Below are 19,723 nucleotides of genomic sequence, written 5' to 3'. Positions count from 1 at the left end.
CAGCAGAGGCTTATCAGAGGGTAGTGTTAAGCATTTGTTGTACCCACACAAGCAATAAAAGAAAGCACACACTCAACGACTTAACTCCAGACCAATAGGTTTTTATATAGAAAAATATTCTTTTGTTAATTTATTTCTAGAACCACAAGATTCATTTAGCAGGTAAGTACATTAAATGAAAGGTACTTTACACATTACTACTTAGAACTTTGAATGAAATCAACAATGCACATAGTTTTCATTAAAATGGCAAAAAACTATTTTAAAAGTGGACACTGCAATTTTCAACAGTTCCTGGGGGAGGTAAGTAAAGTACAGTTTTTGTGGTAAGTAACAAACTTACGGGTTCAATCTCCACGGCATAGGTAGCCCACCGCTGGGGGTTCACGATAACCCCAAACACCCAGCACCAGCAACACAAGGCCGGTAAGATGCAGAGGTCAAACAGGAGGCAAAATAAAGTGGGCCCCCATGGAGACAGGGGGTACTCTGGTTCTGGTCTGCTTGCAGGCAAGTTCCTGCGTTGTCGGAGGGTAGACCAGGGGGGGTTTAGAGGAGCACTGGGGGGGCCCCAAGTAGGCACAAAAACTACACCCTCCATGGCACAGGGGCGGCCGGGTGCAGTGTGCAAACAGGGCGTTGGGTTCTCAATAGAACTCTATGGAGGGATGCGGGGGTCACTTAGGCGCTGCAGGCAGGGTACGGGGGGGCTCTCGGGCAAGCCATCGACTGGGCCAGGGTGAGGGCCGCATGCTGGTCATAGCTGTACCGGTGGTCAGTTTTTCTCGGGCCTGGGGGCTCCAGGTGCAGTGCTTCTCCAGGTGACAGATATCTTTGTCTTGGGCAGTCGCGGTCGGGGGGGGTCCTTGGGATTCCCTCTGCAGGCATCATCATGGGGGTGTAGAGAGGTCAGGCAAGGGTGGACATGTCATCGGAGCTGTCTGGGGATCCTCTCTGGCTTGTTGGTTTCTCTGGACACGGGCTAGGGGGGTCAGGTGCAGAGTAGTTGGACTCCCGCTTCTTGAGCGAGGTGAGAGTCTCTTTAAAAATAGTTTTTGTCTTCTTTTTGGACAGGTCCGCTGTCCACGGAAGTTTCTTGGTCCTCAGTGATGCAGGCAGTCCCCTGGAGGCTTTTCAGGGGTCGCTGGTCCTGCAGAATGTGTTGCTTCCTTTCTTGTAGCTTTTTGAAGCAGGAGACAGGCTGGTAGGGCTGAGACCGGGTCAGTGGGTGTCTCCTTCTCTTCTCTGCGGGGTTTTCAGCTTAGCAGTCCTTCTTTCTTGAGGTTGTCAGAAGTCTGAAGAGCTGGGTTCAGGGTCGCCCCTAAATACTACATTTAGGGGTGTGTTCGGGTCAAGGGGCAGTAGCCAACGGCTACTGTCCCTGAGGGTGGCTACACCCTCCTTGTGCCCACTCCCTCTGGGGAGGGGGGTACATCCCTACCCCTATTGGTCCGAGTCCTCCAAAGCAAGATGGAGGATTTATCAAGGATGGGGTCATTTTAGCTCTGGATACCTTAGAGGTGGTCCTGGCTGAGGGGGTGACTCCTCCTTGTTTTTCTCATTATCCATCTGGACTTGCCCCCAAAGAGTGGGGGCTTCTACGGGGGCGGGCATCTCCGCTAGCTGGAGTGCCCTGGGGCACTATATCACTAGGATTGAGCGTTTGAGGCTCACTGCCAGGCGTTACAGTTCCTGCAGGGGGGAGGTGTTTAGCACCTCCACCCAGGACAGGCTTTGTTTCTGATCACAGAGTGCACAAAAGCACTCACCCCATGGGGTCAGAAACTCGTCTGGAAGTGGCAGGGTGGCACAGATCGGTCAGCCTTGCACTAGTAGTCGGGCTAACATACAGGGGGCATCTCTAAGAGGCCCTTTGTGTGCATTTCTCAATAGATCCCACACTGGCATCCATGTGGGTTTATTGTGCTGAGAAGTTTGATACCAAACTTCCCAGCATTCAGTGTAGCCATTATGGTGCTGTGGAGTTTGTAATGACAAACTCCCAGACCGTATACTCAGTATGGCTACCCTGCACTTACAATGTCTAAGAATTGACTTAGACACTGTAGGGGCATAGTGCTCATGCAGCTATGCCCTCACCTGTGGTATAGTGCACCCTGCCTTAGGGCTGTAAGGCCTGCTAGAGTGGTGACTTACCTATACCACAGCCAGTGGTTGGGAAGCATTACACACTGAGGGGAGTGCCATGTCGACTGTCTTTTCTTCCCATTAGCACACACAAGCTGCAAAGCAGTGTGCATGTACTGAGTGAGGGTTCCCTGAGGGTGGCATAATACATGCTGCAGCCCTTAGGGACCTTCGCTGGCCACAGGGCCCTTGGTTCCAGGGGTACCTTTTACAAGGGACTTAACTGTGAGCCAAGGCTGTGCCAATTTTGGAAACGAAGGTACAGTTTTAAGGAAAAAACATTTATACCGGGGCCTGGTTAGCAAGGTCCCAGCACACTTCCAATCAAAGCTGGCATTAACACTAGACAAAAAGTGGGGGGGTGACCATGCCAACAGTGGCATTTTCCTACACGCACAAGGAAAATAACTAATGTCAGTGTGCTGGGGTGGCACCGATATAAGCACCGCGCATATTTCCAGAACAAATAATGCCGACACTGAGCCAAATGACACCACCTACCGGCACACAGAGGTACCTCTCCAAAATTTCCGGATCCAGGAGGACCCCTGGAGAATAATCTAAGGTAAGGAATCTGCAGCTAGAAGTTGCTGTCAGATAAATGTAAATTAGTACTCATAAAATAATCTATTTGATTAACCACCTTGGAAGTGCGCTAGTGGCTTTGAAAATTTGGATCCTGGTTAGTTACAGGGATACTTCAGCATTCCATGTACAACTAGCTTGATTGCAAATCATGTAGAAGTCCTCATCTATGCAAAAGACAACTAGCTAAACAATGTTACTTATTATAAATTCAAACAATTTTTGATAAAGTCAGCGAACAATACTTCTTATAGACCAAATAAGATTCGTGAAATTCTCTTTTAGTAAACGTTTACAGCAGCCAAAAACTGCAAACCATTAAAACCTAAATTAATTAAGCATATTTCATCTAGTAGAAGAAACACCAATTAACCCTCCTTTGCATTACAGCGCAAACCTTCATACCCCCTCACATCCTCATCATTACATTTTCTTTTACAATTCACAGCATAGATTTTCATAGTTCCTATCTAGTACAAAAGGTAAAAAGAAAACCATTTTTGATTAAATAGCTTCAAGCCCAACTATTTACCAGGGTCACAGGTAGAGTACCACTTCAAACTCCCACCACTAAACGCCACTCTACTCCTTGCCATGACTTAAATATTGTCCCAATCCAGATGTCTTATTTTCTTCAGAAGCTTTTACTAATGGGGTAAACACTCCACAGCAGTATGTCAGATTGAAAGGAACAGACAGAATATTTAACAGATATCCTTACCTTTCTGTGCCTGTGACTTGAGCTACGAGCTCCAAGCCAATCACACATAACAGTGTGATTCTACCTGTCTGAGGGGGAGCTCGAGCCAAGCAGTATTCAGTGGTTTCCTCAACAGATTCGGGTTAATAGACATTTGTGGTTTTGGACAATTCTTTTTCATTTGATTTAAACAAGTATATTCCCTATGTATTAACTAATGAAGGTCGAAGTGCTTAATTTGTATAAGAATAAGGCCTGGGGCCCAAAGCTTTAATTGTAAGCGTGCTGTTAGCACTCTCAAACCTCAGGGATGCTGCACACAAAGAATGTCTCATCTTTAGTCCTCTTAATGCCTCTTTCATCCACCAAAGTACACCCCCTGGTCCTTACCTCATGCTTGCAGGTACTGTTTCATCCCTGATTTCTCCCTTTGTCAATGTTTTTCTGTCTTTTCCTTCCTCTTTTCCCCTATTACGCCTTAATTTCTCTTTTTTCTGGGTCAAAGCTTGGTGTTAAAAAAATATGTCCAGTTCCCCAAACATAAGTGCCGGTGGGCTCCACCTCCAGCCACCTGCTCAAATTAAGCACTGGGAATTGTATTTGGCAGCAGTTTCACATAGCATCAGTATGCAGTGAAACAAAAGGTATACATAATTTATTTGGGGTGGAAAAAAATAGCGCGTATTGCAGTATTGAAAATGTCACTTACCCAGTGTACATCTGTTCGTGGCATCAGTCGCTGAAGATTCACATGTTGTGCATAGCCCGCCATCTGGTGTTGGGTCGGAGTGTTACAAGTTGTTTTTCTTCGAAGAAGTCTTTCGAGTCACGGGACCGAGGGACTCCTCCTCTTTGTCTCCATTGCGCATGGGCGTCGACTCCATCTTCGATTGTTTTCCCCGCAGAGGGTAAGGTAGGAGTTGTTTGTTAGTAATAGTGCCCATGCAATGGAGTGAATAAGTATGTACCTATTTAAGATTTAATATATTTACAAATGTACAAAGTTGAAGCTAACTTCCTAACGGCTACAGGCTCCCGGGGAGGTGGGTGGGCACATGTGAATCTTCAGCGACTGATGCCACGAACAGATGTACACTGGGTAAGTGACATTTTCAGTTCGATGGCATCTGTCGCTGTAGATACACATGTTGTGCATAGACTAGTAAGCAGTTATCTCCCCAAAAGCGGTGGCTCAGCCTGTAGGAGTGGAAGTAGTCTGAAATAAGGTTGGAATACTTTTAGTGCTTGAAAAACTGCTAGCAGTTCCAGGTGATTTATGTGCAGTTTTGTTTGATGTACGTCCCATTGTCCTTGTATGCTGTGTTGATCGAGGTGTGCTCCCCACCCCGTCATGGAAGCATCTGTCGTTATTACGTATTGTGGCACTGGGTCTTGGAAAGGCCGCCTTTTGTTTAAATTTATACTGTTCCACCATAGAAGCGAGAGGTATGTTTGGTGGTCTATCAACACCAGATCTAGAAGGTGCCCCTGTGCTTGTGACCATTGTGATGCTAGGCACTGTTGTAAGGGCCTCATGTGCAGTCTTGCGTTCGGACAATGGCTATGCATGAGGACATCATGCCTAGGAGTTGTAATATAATTTTTGCTTGTATTCTCTGTGTTGGATACATGCGTTGTATGATCTTGTTGAAATTTTGAATTCTCTGTGGACTTGGAGTGGCTAATCCTTTTGTTGTGTCTATTATGGCTCCTAGGTATTGTTGTACTTTGCACGGCAGAATGTGTGATTTTGCATAGTTGATGGTGAAACCGAGTTTGTAGAGGTTTTGTATGACCTGATTTGTGTGGTGTGAGCACCTTGTCAGTGAGTTGGTCTTGATTAGCCAGTCGTCTAGATACGGGAATACGTGTATTTGCTGCCTTCTGATGTGTGCAGCCACTACTGCTAGACATTTTGTAAAGACTCTTGGTGCGGTTGTTAAACCAAACGGCAATACTTTGAATTGGTAATGTATTCCTTTGAATACAAACCTGAGGTATTTCCTGTGCGACTGATGTATTGGTATGTGGAAATACGCGTCTTTGAGATCTAAGGTTGTCATGTAGTCCTGTTGCTTTAGCAATGGTAACACCTCTTGTAGCGTGACCATGTGAAAGTGTTCTGATTTGATGTAGGTGTTTAGTGTTCTGAGGTCTAGGATTGGTCTCAGTGTTTTGTCCTTTTTTGGTATTAGGAAGTACAGTGAATAAACTCCTGTGTTTATTTATGTTTCTGGTACTAGTTCTATTGCGTTCTTTTGCAATAATGCTTGAACTTCTGTTTCCAGAAGGTCTGAATGTTGTTTTGATAAATTCTGTGCTTTTGGTGGTATGTTTGGAGGGATTTGTAGAAATTCTATGCAATAACCATGTTGGATAATTGCTAAGACCCAAGTGTCTGTAGTTATTTCCTCCCATGCTTGGTAATACTGACCTATTCTTCCCCCCACTGGTGTTGTGTGGAGGGGATGAGTGACATGTGAGTCACTGCTTGGTTGTAGGGGTTTTGGGGCTTTGAAATTTTCCCCTATTCCTAGGGAATTGTCCTCTGTATTGGCCCCGAAACCTCCCCTCTGGTACTGTCCCTGGTAGCTGGACGGTGTTGTCTGTGAGGTGCTGGCTTGTGTGGCCTGACCCCGAAACCCCCCTCTAAAGGTTGTTTTGCGGAAGGTGCTGTAAGTGCCTCTGCTCTGCGGGGAGTAGAGTGCGCCCATGGCTTTAGCAGTGTCAGTGTCCTTTTTGAGTTTCTCAATTGCCGTGTCCACTTCTGGTCCGAACAGTTGTTTCTCATTGAATGGCATATTGAGCACTGCCTGCTGTATCTCTGGTTTAAAACCAGACGTTCGTAGCCATGCGTGCCTTCTTATAGTCACAGATGTGTTAATTGTTCTTGCAGTTGTGTCCGCTGCATCCATAGAGGAGCGTATCTGATTATTAGATATGTTCTGTCCTTCCTCAACCACCTGTTTCGCCCTTTTTTGTAGCTCTTTGGGTAGATGCTCAATGAGGTGTTGCATCTCGTCCCAATGGGCTCTGTCATAGCGCGCAAGTAGTGCTTGTGAGTTAGCGATGCGCCACTGGTTTGCAGCTTGTATTGCGACTCTCTTTCCGGCTGCATCGAACTTGCGGCTCTCTTTATCTGGGGGTGGTGCATCCCCAGATGTGTGGGAGTTGGCTCTCTTGCGAGCTACTCCTACTACGACGGAATCTGGTGGCAGCTGCGAGGTGATGAAAACAGGGTCTGTGGGAGGTGCTTTATATTTCTTTTCCACCCTTGGTGTTATTGCTCTACTCTTGACCGGCTCCTTGAAGATTTCCTTTGCGTGCCGAAGCATTCCTGGGAGCATAGGCAGGCTTTGGTAGGAGCTATGGGTGGAGGAGAGGGTGTTGAATAAGAAGTCATCCTCGACTGGTTCCGAGTGTAGGGACACGTTGTGGAACCCCGCTGCTCTAGCCACCACTTGTGAGTATGCTGTGCTATCTTCTGGTGGTGATGGCTTTGTAGGATACGCCTCTGGACTGTTGTCCGAGACTGGGGCGTCGTACAAGTCCCAAGCGTCTTGGTCCTGGTCACCTTGGCTCATGGTGGTGTGAGCCGGGGAATGTGATGGAGTTTGTGCTGGTGAAACGTTAGTTACAGGTGGAGGAGAGGGTGGCGGAGTTACCCTTTTCACCATTTTTGTTTGTGGTGCTTGGTCTGACTGAAACTCCAGTCTCCTTTTTCTCCTAATAGGGGGAAGGGTGCCTATTTTCCCTGTTCCTTCCTGTATAAAAATACGTTTCTGAGTGTGGTCCACTTCGGTGGATTGCAACTCTTCCTCAAATCTATGCTTTCGCATCTGAGAGGACAGTGATTGCTCCTCTGTATAGGAACTACAGGGAGTGCAGAATTATTAGGCAAATGAGTATTTTGACCACATCATCTTCATTAAGCATGTTGTCTTACTCCAAGCTGTATAGGCTCGAAAGCCTACTACCAATTAAGCATATTAGGTGATGTGCATCTCTGTAATGAGAAGGGGTGTGGTCTAATGACATCAACACCCTATATCAGGTGTGCATAATTATTAGGCAACTTCCTTTCCTTTGGCAAAATGGGTCAAAAGAAGGACTTGACAGGCTCAGAAAAGTCAAAAATAGTGAGATATCTTGCAGAGGGATGCAGCACTCTTAAAATTGCAAAGCTTCTGAAGCGTGATCATCGAACAATCAAGCGTTTCATTCAAAATAGTCAACAGGGTCGCAAGAAGCGTGTGGAAAAACCAAGGCGCAAAATAACTGCCCATGAACTGAGAAAAGTCAAGCGTGCAGCTGCCACGATGCCACTTGCCACCAGTTTGGCCATATTTCAGAGCTGCAACATCACTGGAGTGCCCAAAAGCACAAGGTGTGCAATACTCAGAGACATGGCCAAGGTAAGAAAGGCTGAAAGACGACCACCACTGAACAAGACACACAAGCTGAAACGTCAAGACTGGGCCAAGAAATATCTCAAGACTGATTTTTCTAAGGTTTTATGGACTGATGAAATGAGAGTGAGTCTTGATGGGCCAGATGGATGGGCCCGTGGCTGGATTGGTAAAGGGCAGAGAGCTCCAGTCCGACTCAGACGCCAGCAAGGTGGAGGTGGAGTACTGGTTTGGGCTGGTATCATCAAAGATGAGCTTGTGGGGCCTTTTCGGGTTGAGGATGGAGTCAAGCTCAACTCCCAGTCCTACTGCCAGTTCCTGGAAGACACCTTCTTCAAGCAGTGGTACAGGAAGAAGTCTGCATCCTTCAAGAAAAACATGATTTTCATGCAGGACAATGCTCCATCACACGCGTCCAAGTACTCCACAGCGTGGCTGGCAAGAAAGGGTATAAAAGAAGGAAATCTAATGGCATGGCCTCCTTGTTCACCTGATCTGAACCCCATTGAGAACCTGTGGTCCATCATCAAATGTGAGATTTACAAGGAGGGAAAACAGTACACCTCTCTGAACAGTGTCTGGGAGGCTGTGGTTGCTGCTGCACGCAATGTTGATGGTGAACAGATCAAAACACTGACAGAATCCATGGATGGCAGGCTTTTGAGTGTCCTTGCAAAGAAAGGTGGCTATATTGGTCACTGATTTGTTTTTGTTTTGTTTTTTAATGTCAGAAATGTATATTTGTGAATGTTGAGATGTTATATTGGTTTCACTGGTAATAATAAATAATTGAAATGGGTATATATTTTTTTTTGTTAAGTTGCCTAATAATTATGCACAGTAATAGTCACCTGCACACACAGATATCCCCCTAACATAGCTAAAACTAAAAACAAACTGAAAACTACTTCCAAAAATATTCAGCTTTGATATTAATGAGTTTTTTGGGTTCATTGAGAACATGGTTGTTGTTCAATAATAAAATTAATCCTCAAAAATACAACTTGCCTAATAATTCTGCACTCCCTGTAGTAGTTGGGTCGGTTGCGGGTCGTTTTGGCACCCTGTCTGTACTCTTTTTCGGCTCTGAGGTGACCTTCTTCTTTTTCGGAGTCGAACCCTCTCGGCGCTGATCTTCCTCGGTGCCGCTGTCTCTGCGTCGAGCAGTTTCGGCTCCGCTATCTCGGCGTCGATCTCTTTCAGCAGCACTTTCTCGGTCCCGAGAAGGCTGCGTGCTGGTGTCTCGACCGGAGTCGGACGATCTCGGAACTATTTCGGCCTTTTTCGGTGCCGATGGTCGGTCACCGAATTTATGGGTGGAGCCATGGCCTGGTGGCAGTGGCGTCCCCTGGGCCTTGTCACTTTTCTTGTGTGCTGGCTTCGACGTCTTACTCACAGTTCTTTGTTCGTCGAATTCCTCGGAGTCCGATTCATGGATCGAGAATGTTTCATCTTCCTCTTGTTCCTCGAACTCTCGGTGAGCTGTCGGCGTGGACGCCATCTGCAGTCTTCTGGCTCGACGGTCACGGAGTGTTTTTCGGGACCGGAACGCACGACAGGCCTCGCAAGTCTCTTCACTGTGCTCAGGCGACAGGCACAGGTTACAGACCAAATGTTGGTCTGTATACGGGTATTTGTTGTGGCATTTAGGACAGAAACGGAACGGGGTCCGTTCCATCAGCGTTGTTTTACACGCGGTCGGGCCGACCAGGCCCCGACGGGGGATCGAAAACTACCCCGAAGGGTACCGGAGCTCTTCACTCTTCGATTCGGTGTCGATTCTATCTAAGCCGATCCCGAACGCAACAATACCGACGTAATTTTTCCGATATTCAGCTAACTTTCCGTTCCGAAACCCGGAGCGAAAGGAACACGTCCGAACCCGATGGCGGAAAGAAAACAATCGAAGATGGAGTCGACGCCCATGCGCAATGGAGACAAAGAGGAGGAGTCCCTCGGTCCCGTGACTCGAAAGACTTCTTCGAAGAAAAACAACTTGTAACACTCCGACCCAACACCAGATGGCGGGCTATGCACAACATGTGTATCTACAGCGACAGATGCCATCGAACACTTAAATATGAACAAAGAGCAGTAGGGCCAACATCCAGCCTTAACAGAAATAATTTTAGTGGGGATTCTATTAGGTATAGAGCCATCCTTGCTTTTTAATACCCTACACGTGTCCATAAGTAGCTGAAACATCAACTTCCTATACCTATTTCTTAGGCTTTCTGCATAGGGTGCAGCCTTGTCACCTGCAGCCATAAGAAAATTCAATGAACGCACAACTCGGTTTTTTTTCTTCAATAAATAACATTATTTTCCTAAAATTAAAGTTTAAAAGTAACTCACTTGTAGTCTTCATTTGCTGCAGTAAATATGAATGCTTCCATGGGGTTCCAGCAAATGGAATTGGATCGCATTTCCAAGATCACCTATGTGAATGATAACAAAAGTGTTTTGCTGATAATGTTTAAAAGCAATTTTAATAAAACAGCATCACTTCTTTATCTTAAGCACTCCAACGACAGAGAAACAAAATACAAGTTTACTTTGCAAAGTGTTCATTTGCAGCCGGAGCAATTTGTCAGTGTGGACAACACATTTTTATGTCCTTTATCTGCTCATTTTATCGACCTCAAAAGGATGAAAACCCCGGTGTCCGCTGGATACCAACCCAGTGATCAATCTGTTAAACTTGGACTTTTACAATGGCTGCATTATACCACTGAGCCACCACAGAGACTATCGAATCACAGTTTTAAAGCACCCAATTTGTTTATTTGATAAAGTATAAAAGAAGGGGGAAACTTGAATGTACACATTCAGATACATAGAGCTTTTTTCTGATGAAAAGTGAATACAACTGCACAGAGAAATAAGAGAGATGACAGCAAAGTAGTAACATATCTACCCAATTAAAAGTATGAGTTATCAGTAACTGTTAGCATCAGGAGACAACCACGATGCCCTCCTAACAAATATTCTCTTCCGTATATTCCATGTTGCTTGTAGCTCCAAACCCTCTTTCAAGCCAAAGTAGTAACATGTAGATAGATACCAGTTTCGCCACAGACTGGAGAAGGGAGCGAGAGCTCAACTGTAATAATTGTGATAATCAATATACAATCTGCTGAGCAATCATCATCTTATTTACAACAATATATTACTCAAGAAACCTGCTTTCCTACAGTCTTAATAAATTGTAAAAGATTGTGACAGAAAATAATACCACAAAACCTGTCAGGCAAGGTTCAAAGGCAGAGGATATAAATGATACCTACATCGTTAAGCCAACATGAAACTGAGATGGTGGTCAGAAGTGGCCGCCGCTAATCTCAAGGGGAGGGGGAATAAAAAAGAATAATTTAAAAAAAAAAAAAAAAAAAAAAAAAACGTACTTCTTACTGTCGCCACCGCCTCGATCCTCTTCTGATGTCCAGCATCACTGGGACACCAGCCCAGGCTCCCCAGCAATCCTGTTGCTGCGTTCATGCTAAAGCTAGCATGAAAGCAGATTCAGGATTGGTCTGAGCGACTTGGACTGCCGCTCAGACACAACCCTCGGGTCTGTGCAGTTTCTCCAGCCTGGCTGTTTAACACACCTGGGCTGGAGAACCCTATGTGTGCATGTGTGTTTGGCCTACCTGAGACGGCTGGCCAAACACACATGCACATCTAGGTGAACTCTCTCCTCCTCCCCTCTCCCACCTCCGATGGTCCAGCCCACCCCTCCCTTCACATGCTGCTGGCTGAGCCAGCAGCTGTAAGATAAAACTGTAAACAAAAATTGTTTTATCTTTCAGCTCCTGGCTTAGCCAGGGGAGTGTCGCTCCTTCGCCATTGCGAAGAAGCCACCCCTGGACTGGAGGGTAACTTCCAGGGCATTGAAAAGCCTAGCAATTGTACGCTTTCTAAAGCACATCCTGCGTATCTACCCAAAGGAAGCTATGCACTAGCTGGAAAGAGAACGGACAACTCAAGTTTCACAAATGTTCAGCTGCATCTCTGAATAAAAAACAAAGTAGTGCAAACATTGACAATCATACACAGATACATCCCAGGGATCCGAAAGATAAGCCCTCCAACAAAAACAAGCAGTGCAAGAGTTGCAGCATTGTAACTGTCCCTGGCATAAGCAGAAGACGTACTACACAGCGCACGCTTCCTCACACAAACAATACAGGCAGAGCATGTGCAGCAGCACTGCAAGCTCCACTCGCTGAGTGTGTGTGTGGGTGAGTGATTGTGTGTAGGTGTGTTCTGCAATACATGTGCAATGCTTTGGAGTAGTATGTGTAACATGGTATGATTGTCTGTGTGTGGTGTTATGGGGAGTGCTGGTGACAATGCATGCAAGTGACGATGTGTGATAAAGAAAGGTGCATATCAGCGAGTTGGCAGGCGTCTTCCCTCAATCAATGCATGTGTTGTCGGTCTGGTGTGTGTGATATGTTGTGCATATTGTGGGTGCTGATGTGGTGCTTTGTGATTCTTTACCTGACTTTGTCTGAGGTGAGGTATGTGTGCAGCACAAGTAACTACTTTTTTGCAACTGTATCTCATGATGTGGTTTACTTTATATGATTCTATGTGTTTAAGAGAAGGAATAGCTGCGCATACCTGCCAATACTATGTGACTGAAACGAGGTAGGTAACCACGAGTGAAATAAATAAAGTCTTGCTCATATACAATAATGAACAGTATCTAAACGTGCTATGGCATTAACCAGTGCAGCGTACCACTGATCTATTTGTTAAGTTAACTTACATGACTCACACAGTTTTATCTTAACCACATTCTCTTCCTTCAGAATAACTATCAGGGGGGGAATCAGAACTACACTGGGACAGAACTAATGAAAAGCCCCAATGCTCGTAAGCTTGCTGTGGTTGCCATTTTGGACATTAGGATATAAAGGCCTCAGCACTTCTGGCTCCACACAAATGATGTTTTTATCTTGCCAATAGCGTCCTGTTACGACACGTATTAGCAGCAGGAGGTGTGCGCTTGTTTGTGTGAGAAGAGGAGGGGGAGCAGTAGAAGGTTCTGAGATACCAGATGGCACCATAGGCATCTGGTATCTCAGATGCCTAAGGATGAACTCTAATATTAGCTCCACACTGTGGTAACTTAAAAGTTTACATACAATCAGTCTTGAGGAGGATTTCTTGGTATAGCTTGGTGGTGTGCAAGATGGACAGGGGCGTGCTCTTTAAAATTCTTTGGCAAAAACAAGGCCAGTAACTTTGGGGATCTAGTATTCTAAAAAGGAAATGCAGTAGCACGTTGTTTCTTCCAAAGATCCAAAGATAAAGGTTACCTCTCCTATTTCTATCTTCTAGTTGGCCACTTCTGTCTGTAGGTTGAGAGCTTTGCTTTTGGTGAATGTTAGTTTCTTTTTAATTTTTATATTCTCACGTTCCAAGTTACTTATTCAGCTCTTGGTTTCAGTGATTCTTTCCGCCATCTGCTTAACGTCATTGCACATTCCTAAGATTTCCTTTTGCATTAGATCAGTGTTGACTTTTGTGCTTTGAGCGATTTCTAGGATGACTTACAGCTCCTTAAAGATGACTTCTGTAGCGCCATTAACGTCTGTTTTCTTTGCGATTGGGTATTTGAGATTTGGTGGTTTAGCTTTTATTCGTTTAAGGCTACATTCCTGTTCATTTTTAGTCATCCTATTGATGTGAGGGACTTGGTGAATGGCTATGTGATTGAAGGTTGCAACTCTGCTTGCGATAGGTTGGTAGCACTTGCTACTACGGTCATGTTACTGAGCTGCCATAATTCAGAAAGTAGAGTTCCGTTAGCTGTGGATGTGATAGCTCTCAAGATTCAGATGAGCCTGGAGAATCAAATGAGTGGAAAAGTAAGTTTATAATGGCATCCCCAACATTTTCAGCACTTTGGAGAGATTCTATCATGGTAATTGTCCTCTGGATATCAGCTGACACTCAAATATTAAGTGACGTAGTGGGAGTGAGATACACAGTATTGTTGTGACAAGGCAGTATTGAAACACAGAGCACTGCAATGACGCAGTAATACGTAGATAAAGCAGTATTGTATTGGTGGCCATCATTTTGCGACAATGGGTGCTATAATGGTGAATGGCCTTAGCCTGTGTACACTTGCCTAAAGTTCATCACGTTCATCACAGATTAATCATCTTAAATCAGATGCGAGCTCTTGACACCTGGAGGTGTCCGGTTGGTGGCAACAACAACTGGATATCAGACTGAGACACTCAGGGGGTGAAAAATAAGGCAGTATTGTGGTGGTTGTCTTTTACCGCACCATGGCTGCCATTTAGCAAAAATATATGGCGAAAGAGTTATAATGGCGATCAGCTGGAGCATGAGTACTCTAGCCCAAAATTCACAAGAGCTTAAATTGACTGGATGTGCCTTTTTGTTGGTGGCATCGGGTTGGTAGTAGCGTCAGGCACGGGAATTGGACTGCAGAGGTTGTTGCATGGTGTGTATTCTCAGCCTACCGTTCGAAACACTGGAGCTACCCACCTCCTCTGAAACTTTAACCTGCTTGAAGGATGTAGAGGATCATTGGATTGCTGGAGTTTCTGTGAAGTGAGTGTGCATTACCTCCTAGTCATAGCTGTTGGAATTCTTCACACCATAGAGCTGGTGACTGGTGTTAGTTGGGATGTGTTTGCAGCTCAACACAGGATGACATGTTGACGCTTGTCATTCATATATATATATATATTTTAGTACAGTACCCATTGATTCGGCACATGTCAAAGCTATAAATTGGATTAACAACCTGGGTCAAATCAGGGCACCTTTGCCGATGCAAATCAAAATCAAAGGGGTTAAGGGGTGATATAAACCTGTAAATGATGGAGTCAGGATTCCCACGATGTGTCATAGGATATGATGTTCTTTATACACCATTTAAATTGTAGGAGAGAGCAGTTCTAGTTTTGTAATTTTAAGTGTAAACAAATATATGCAGACGTAGACAAGGACAGCACGAAAAAAACACACCATTTAAAAAAAAACAAAAGCTGTTGTACAGATGAACCATTTGATTTTACTATCTCTTGCGTCATTTACCACTGACTAGCAAGATTTAAAAATTAATTCAATAAAGTGTTACCTTCTTCAGGGGAGTAGATTGTCTCATGTCATACAAAACAATATTTCTATCCGAAGCACAACTTCCAAGAAGGTATGTCTGAAAAAAGAAAATGCTATGGTTATTTTCATTTAGACGATTTGGTGACCACATGCATAAGACCAACCATGTTCAAAGACAACAGGTTTTGTTTCTGTACAGCGAATGTACACAGAGGTGCACAACAAACAGGTATACATGTACACCCATAATAACATTGCAACACAACTAGAAAAAGTCACAAACCTTAAGACACATATTACCATGTACAGAGTTATGTGCAGCAAAGGCAACAAGGTGCTTGATACCACAGGAGTATAAGGTCAGAAGAGGATATGCCGCAGGAGCAAAAGGTGCCATGGGCTTCAGAGGGACATGAGGTGTTGTGCATCAGGTTAACACATTCTGGTGCGCAATTAACGTACAAAGCCTTTTGTACATAATTGAGGTGCTCGAGTGATGTGCAGCAGAGGGCATAACCTGCTGTACTATAGGGCAAACATGTGATAGTCTTCAACCAATGTTGTATATTGTTTTTGGCCAGCAGTGTTTCGCTTGGTTGAGGGAGGTTGTGGGGGTGCTCTTTGATATAATGGTAAAATCTAAACTCCTAGTCCCACAATGCAAAGTTCTATTAAATAAAATGTCATGGGGGGGTGTGGCCAAGCGAGCCATCATGGCAGGCGCATTCTGAAGGATCTCCCGCTACTCCGATCCGCCAACTGATCCTACCTGACAGCAGACCGTCCCCACCAGCTAATACGGGTGGGGGAGACATCTGGTGGTGGGGGAAGCCCACTGCAGCCATCAGTGGAACAGGCGAGGACTGCCCGCATGCGGTGGACGACATGAGACCTGAGCCGGTCCTCCAAGGCCTCAAATTAACAGACCGGAGCGGCCTGGGCCCGGAGAAGGGCTTCGGCTCAACGCACACTGGGTGCTTCGCCAGCGCAGAGTGAAGGTGCCGCTGCGGCGAAGGAGGAGGCAGTGTCCCTGGCGGTGTCTGGGTGCCAGGGGCTGGTGGTGCATGGCTGGGTGGACCACTGAGGGTTGAGGCTCTGAGGTTGGCCCACAGCGGTGGTAGTCCGATTGCTTGGTGGACGACGCAAGAGGTGGCGGTGCAGCGCCGGCGATGACCGCAGGGGACCACAACCAAGGCAGCTGGCTAGGCCTGAAGGGAGAGTGTTCTGCACAGCCGCCCTGAAGATCTGCGGTGCAGCCTAGGCCAGACACCATGACGAGGCCAGAACCGCAGTGAAGTGAGGCCTTCTTCGGGCCGTGATTTGGCTGTGCCCAAGGGAGTGAGAGACAGAGTGAGCTCGGGAGTCACTGTGAGTGGGTCAGCACTCAGCCTTACACTCGAGGCCCAGGGGCCCTGGGGCACGGGCCCTTGGGCTTCCTAATCCCTCCCCCGACTACAGGAGTCGGGCTGCGGATTCAGCGTGCTGGGGCTGCCAGATTGATTGCAGATGCATTGCTGGTGCATGGGAGGAGAAAATGTTGGGCCGTGGACTGGCTGATCCTGTTCGGGGCTGTCATCAGCCCTCTGGAGGCTGTTTATGATGCCTTGCTTACCTCCTCTTAAGAGCGGATGCCCCACTCGCGGCTGGCCGGACTAATCCTTGAAGAGGCACAATGTGGCCGGGCATGGCCTTGGAGGCCTAAGATCGGGCAGATACGACTTTGGCGCACTTCAAGCGGATCCACAGGCAATTAACCACCCTAAACCAGGCGAGTCTTAGTTGATATGCTCGGAGGTGACTGCTGGTGTTGTGACGGGGCCACTCACCTGAAAAGCAGGATATCTGCAGGGGAGATGGTATGGCCTCGGACCTCCTGGAACACCTCTCGGCACTTCCTGGTGGACACAGAAACCCCAGCAGGTGTCCCAAAAGGAAAGGGGGAGTGGAAGAGAAAGAGACAAAACACTGCCACGTCTTGCCGGTCCAGCCAGGCACCCTGTAACTTGGGGGGGGGGGGCAGGTCGTAGTTGAGAGAGTGATAGTAGAGTTAGTGCACTCAACTTCCTTGAAACGGAATCTCTCTTTCTGATATGGGCACGGGAGTGGTAGAAGAACACCGGGATGCTCCAGCACTTTTCTTGGATAATAATAACTGTTTGGGTTTTTCAATGCGGTGTTAGTAATTGTGCAAACTGAGTACCATAACAATAAATACTGCGACACTATGGCTGGCTTCACAGAGATTCACTGTTTTTTGTTGCACACTACAATTAGAACTGTGGTTGCACTTATCATGCGCAAGAAAGACAAACAAGGGCATTAATTATATCACGTATAACTTTCCTGCATGCATAGGGTTAAACTAAAAGGAACAAAAACAATCCAAGAAATACAAATGTCCACTCTGGGTTTAAACAGTTTGGGTGGCACAGTTTGGTTTAGTTTCACTGTGTGTGTGAAAAACCCTTCAAAAGCAAATTCCTCAAACCTGAAACACATGCATGAATGACACAATGTAAATCCAAGAATTATGCTTTTAGAGAAAGAAAAGTCATGTAAATGCTCTTTTAAAATTGCACTGTCACTTTTTGTAGTACTTGAGCTCAAGCAGATTTCCTGAAGCACATTTAGGGCAGTAACTACAATAATAATGTAAAATGTTCAGAAATGCATTTGCCTCTTCAAGATAAGCACTCTGCCAAAATACGAGGTCTGAAATATACCAGCTGTTCTAGGAAAGTGTGGCGCTCAAAGAACAAACTCCCTGGAGAATACTAGTCACTTAGCTGCAGTCTTGTCCGGAGTGCTGGAGGAATGCCTGGTGTCAGCTGGTACAGGAAAGAAGAAAAGAATTGCCTCAAAGGTCCTGAATACGAGGATGACAGCAGGGGCTGGACTGCCAAATCAGATGCTGAGATCAGGAAGCAAAACAAAGCCAAGCAGGGAGGCATGCTTCACTCTGCTATTTATAGCCAATCAGGAAAGCAGTTGAGTGTGGATGAGTCACCACACCTAATTAGAAGCACATGTCTACACCACACCCAATTAGAAGCACATGTCTACACCTGCTCACATTAGCAAACAAGCACTGGTAAAACAAGGATTGATAAAACCAATTGTGTAACACAGCAAATTATGTTTATTTAGAAACGTGAAGGTTTAACCAAGAACAGAGATATGATTTAACCCTAATCCCTGGGGATGCTGACAGATAACGCAGGAGGCACCTTGGGGATTTTTGACATCTGGGGCCCCCCTTGATCGGGGTTGTCGTTCTGCAGCCTTGGTGTGTGGTGACCTATACATTGAGTGGCTGCACAGTCAGCGGCCTGAGTAGTACTGATATTTGCTCCTTGTCGACCGGCTCCCCTTTTGGGGGCCAGCCGCTTGCTTGGGTGCACCCGGAGACATGGGATGCGACTAGTCCCCCCATAGTAAGGTGATGCAGACAAAAATGGATCAATACACCGCGCCTAGGCCCAGGCTCAGCGCAAGGTGTGGCGAAAGAGGCAGAGGAGACCCCCCACCAGCTGGATATGGCAACACTTCTAAAGGCGATCCAAGACTCAAGGGAGGCTTTAGAGTCCAAGGTGGACGGAGTCCACGTGGACCTCTTCCTGGTGCATCAGGACCTCAGGCGGGTGGCTAAGAGGTCGACTGAGACTAGAATTTATACAGCGGAGGATACGCTGACCACCCTCCAGACAAGGGTCTCTCAGCTCACCTCCAAGGTGGCCAGTCTGGAGGAGAGGGCTGAGGATGCCGAGAACCGCTCTTGCAGAAACAATCTTCGCCTGGTGGGTCTGCCGGAGAAGACGGCATGAAGCAAAATGGAGGAGTTCATGGAGACTTGGTTCTGCTCCTGGGTTCCTGAGGACAAGCTATCACGGTGCTTTGTGGTGGAACAAGCGCACCGAGTGCTAGCCAAAAGGCCTCCACCTGGGGCTCCCCCCGGCTTGCTGTGGTCCGGCTCCTCAATTACAGGGACTGGGATGCTGTTCTGTGGAAGGTTCACTCCCAGGCAGAGGGACGGTACTCCAATACAAAATTTCAGATCTTCCCGGACTATACTCGAGCTGTTAAACAACGTTGAAGATTGTATGAGAAAGTTAAGCAGAAACTGCGGACGCTGAACATGCGCTACATGCTCCTCTTCCTGGCCAAGTTGCAGGTTATCTACAGCAACTCTACCCTTTTCTGTGAAACACTGCAGCAGGCTTGGGAATGGGTGACAGAACAGTGGGAATTGCGCCCCTGGAGTGGATCTGTAGGAGGGTCTCGTGGACGGTTCTGCTGCTCTTCCGCCAAGGTGGCTAGAAAGGCCCGTGAGCGCAGTCGGCAGGGCGGCAGCCATCAGATTCAAGGTGTGGATTGGCTATGGGCAGAGACGCAGGACTCTTCTCTATCAGACACACCGGCCATCTTTAATTCTGATGGGGCCCTCCTTGACTGATGTTCTGTAGAGACCTTGACCCAAAACACTGAGGTTGTACAAGTACTATGCACTGATATATGGCCGAGGAGGCTTGATTGTGGTGGCGGGTCATTTCCATCCTTAGAGGGCCTGGGGTAGTGGAAGGGTTGATGTTAAGGTTGAGATTTATGGTAGCAGGAATTGACACCCCCCACCCCTTATTGTTTATTGCTAATGTGAATGTAGCTGTCGGGCAGAGCATCCATAAATGGGCGGGAGGTACCTATTTGCAGGTTGCCTGACACATCCACGAGTTACCATAGTTTTCAAATGTTTATGGGGGCGACAGATGCTTCT

General features: G+C 46.4%; 1 protein-coding gene across 1 annotated transcript in view; it reads right to left on the bottom strand.

Moving 5' to 3' along the window:
- The window catches only part of DCAF13 (DDB1 and CUL4 associated factor 13), a 283,160-nt gene that overhangs the window by 167,176 nt on the left and 96,261 nt on the right, over nt 1-19,723 (bottom strand). Inside the window, exons 6-7 of the mRNA XM_069220596.1 lie at nt 14,972-15,049; nt 10,198-10,280 (exon numbers count right to left, since the gene is read on the bottom strand). Of these exons, the coding sequence (XP_069076697.1) occupies nt 10,198-10,280; nt 14,972-15,049 (161 nt within the window). The remainder of the gene's footprint in view (nt 1-10,197; nt 10,281-14,971; nt 15,050-19,723) is intronic.

The sequence above is a fragment of the Pleurodeles waltl genome, chromosome 2_2, assembly GCF_031143425.1.
Source record: "Pleurodeles waltl isolate 20211129_DDA chromosome 2_2, aPleWal1.hap1.20221129, whole genome shotgun sequence".
Classification (NCBI taxonomy): Eukaryota; Metazoa; Chordata; class Amphibia; order Caudata; family Salamandridae; genus Pleurodeles; species Pleurodeles waltl.
Note: the sequence above shows the minus strand (reverse complement) of the source record. Positions and strands in the feature narration are given on the sequence as shown.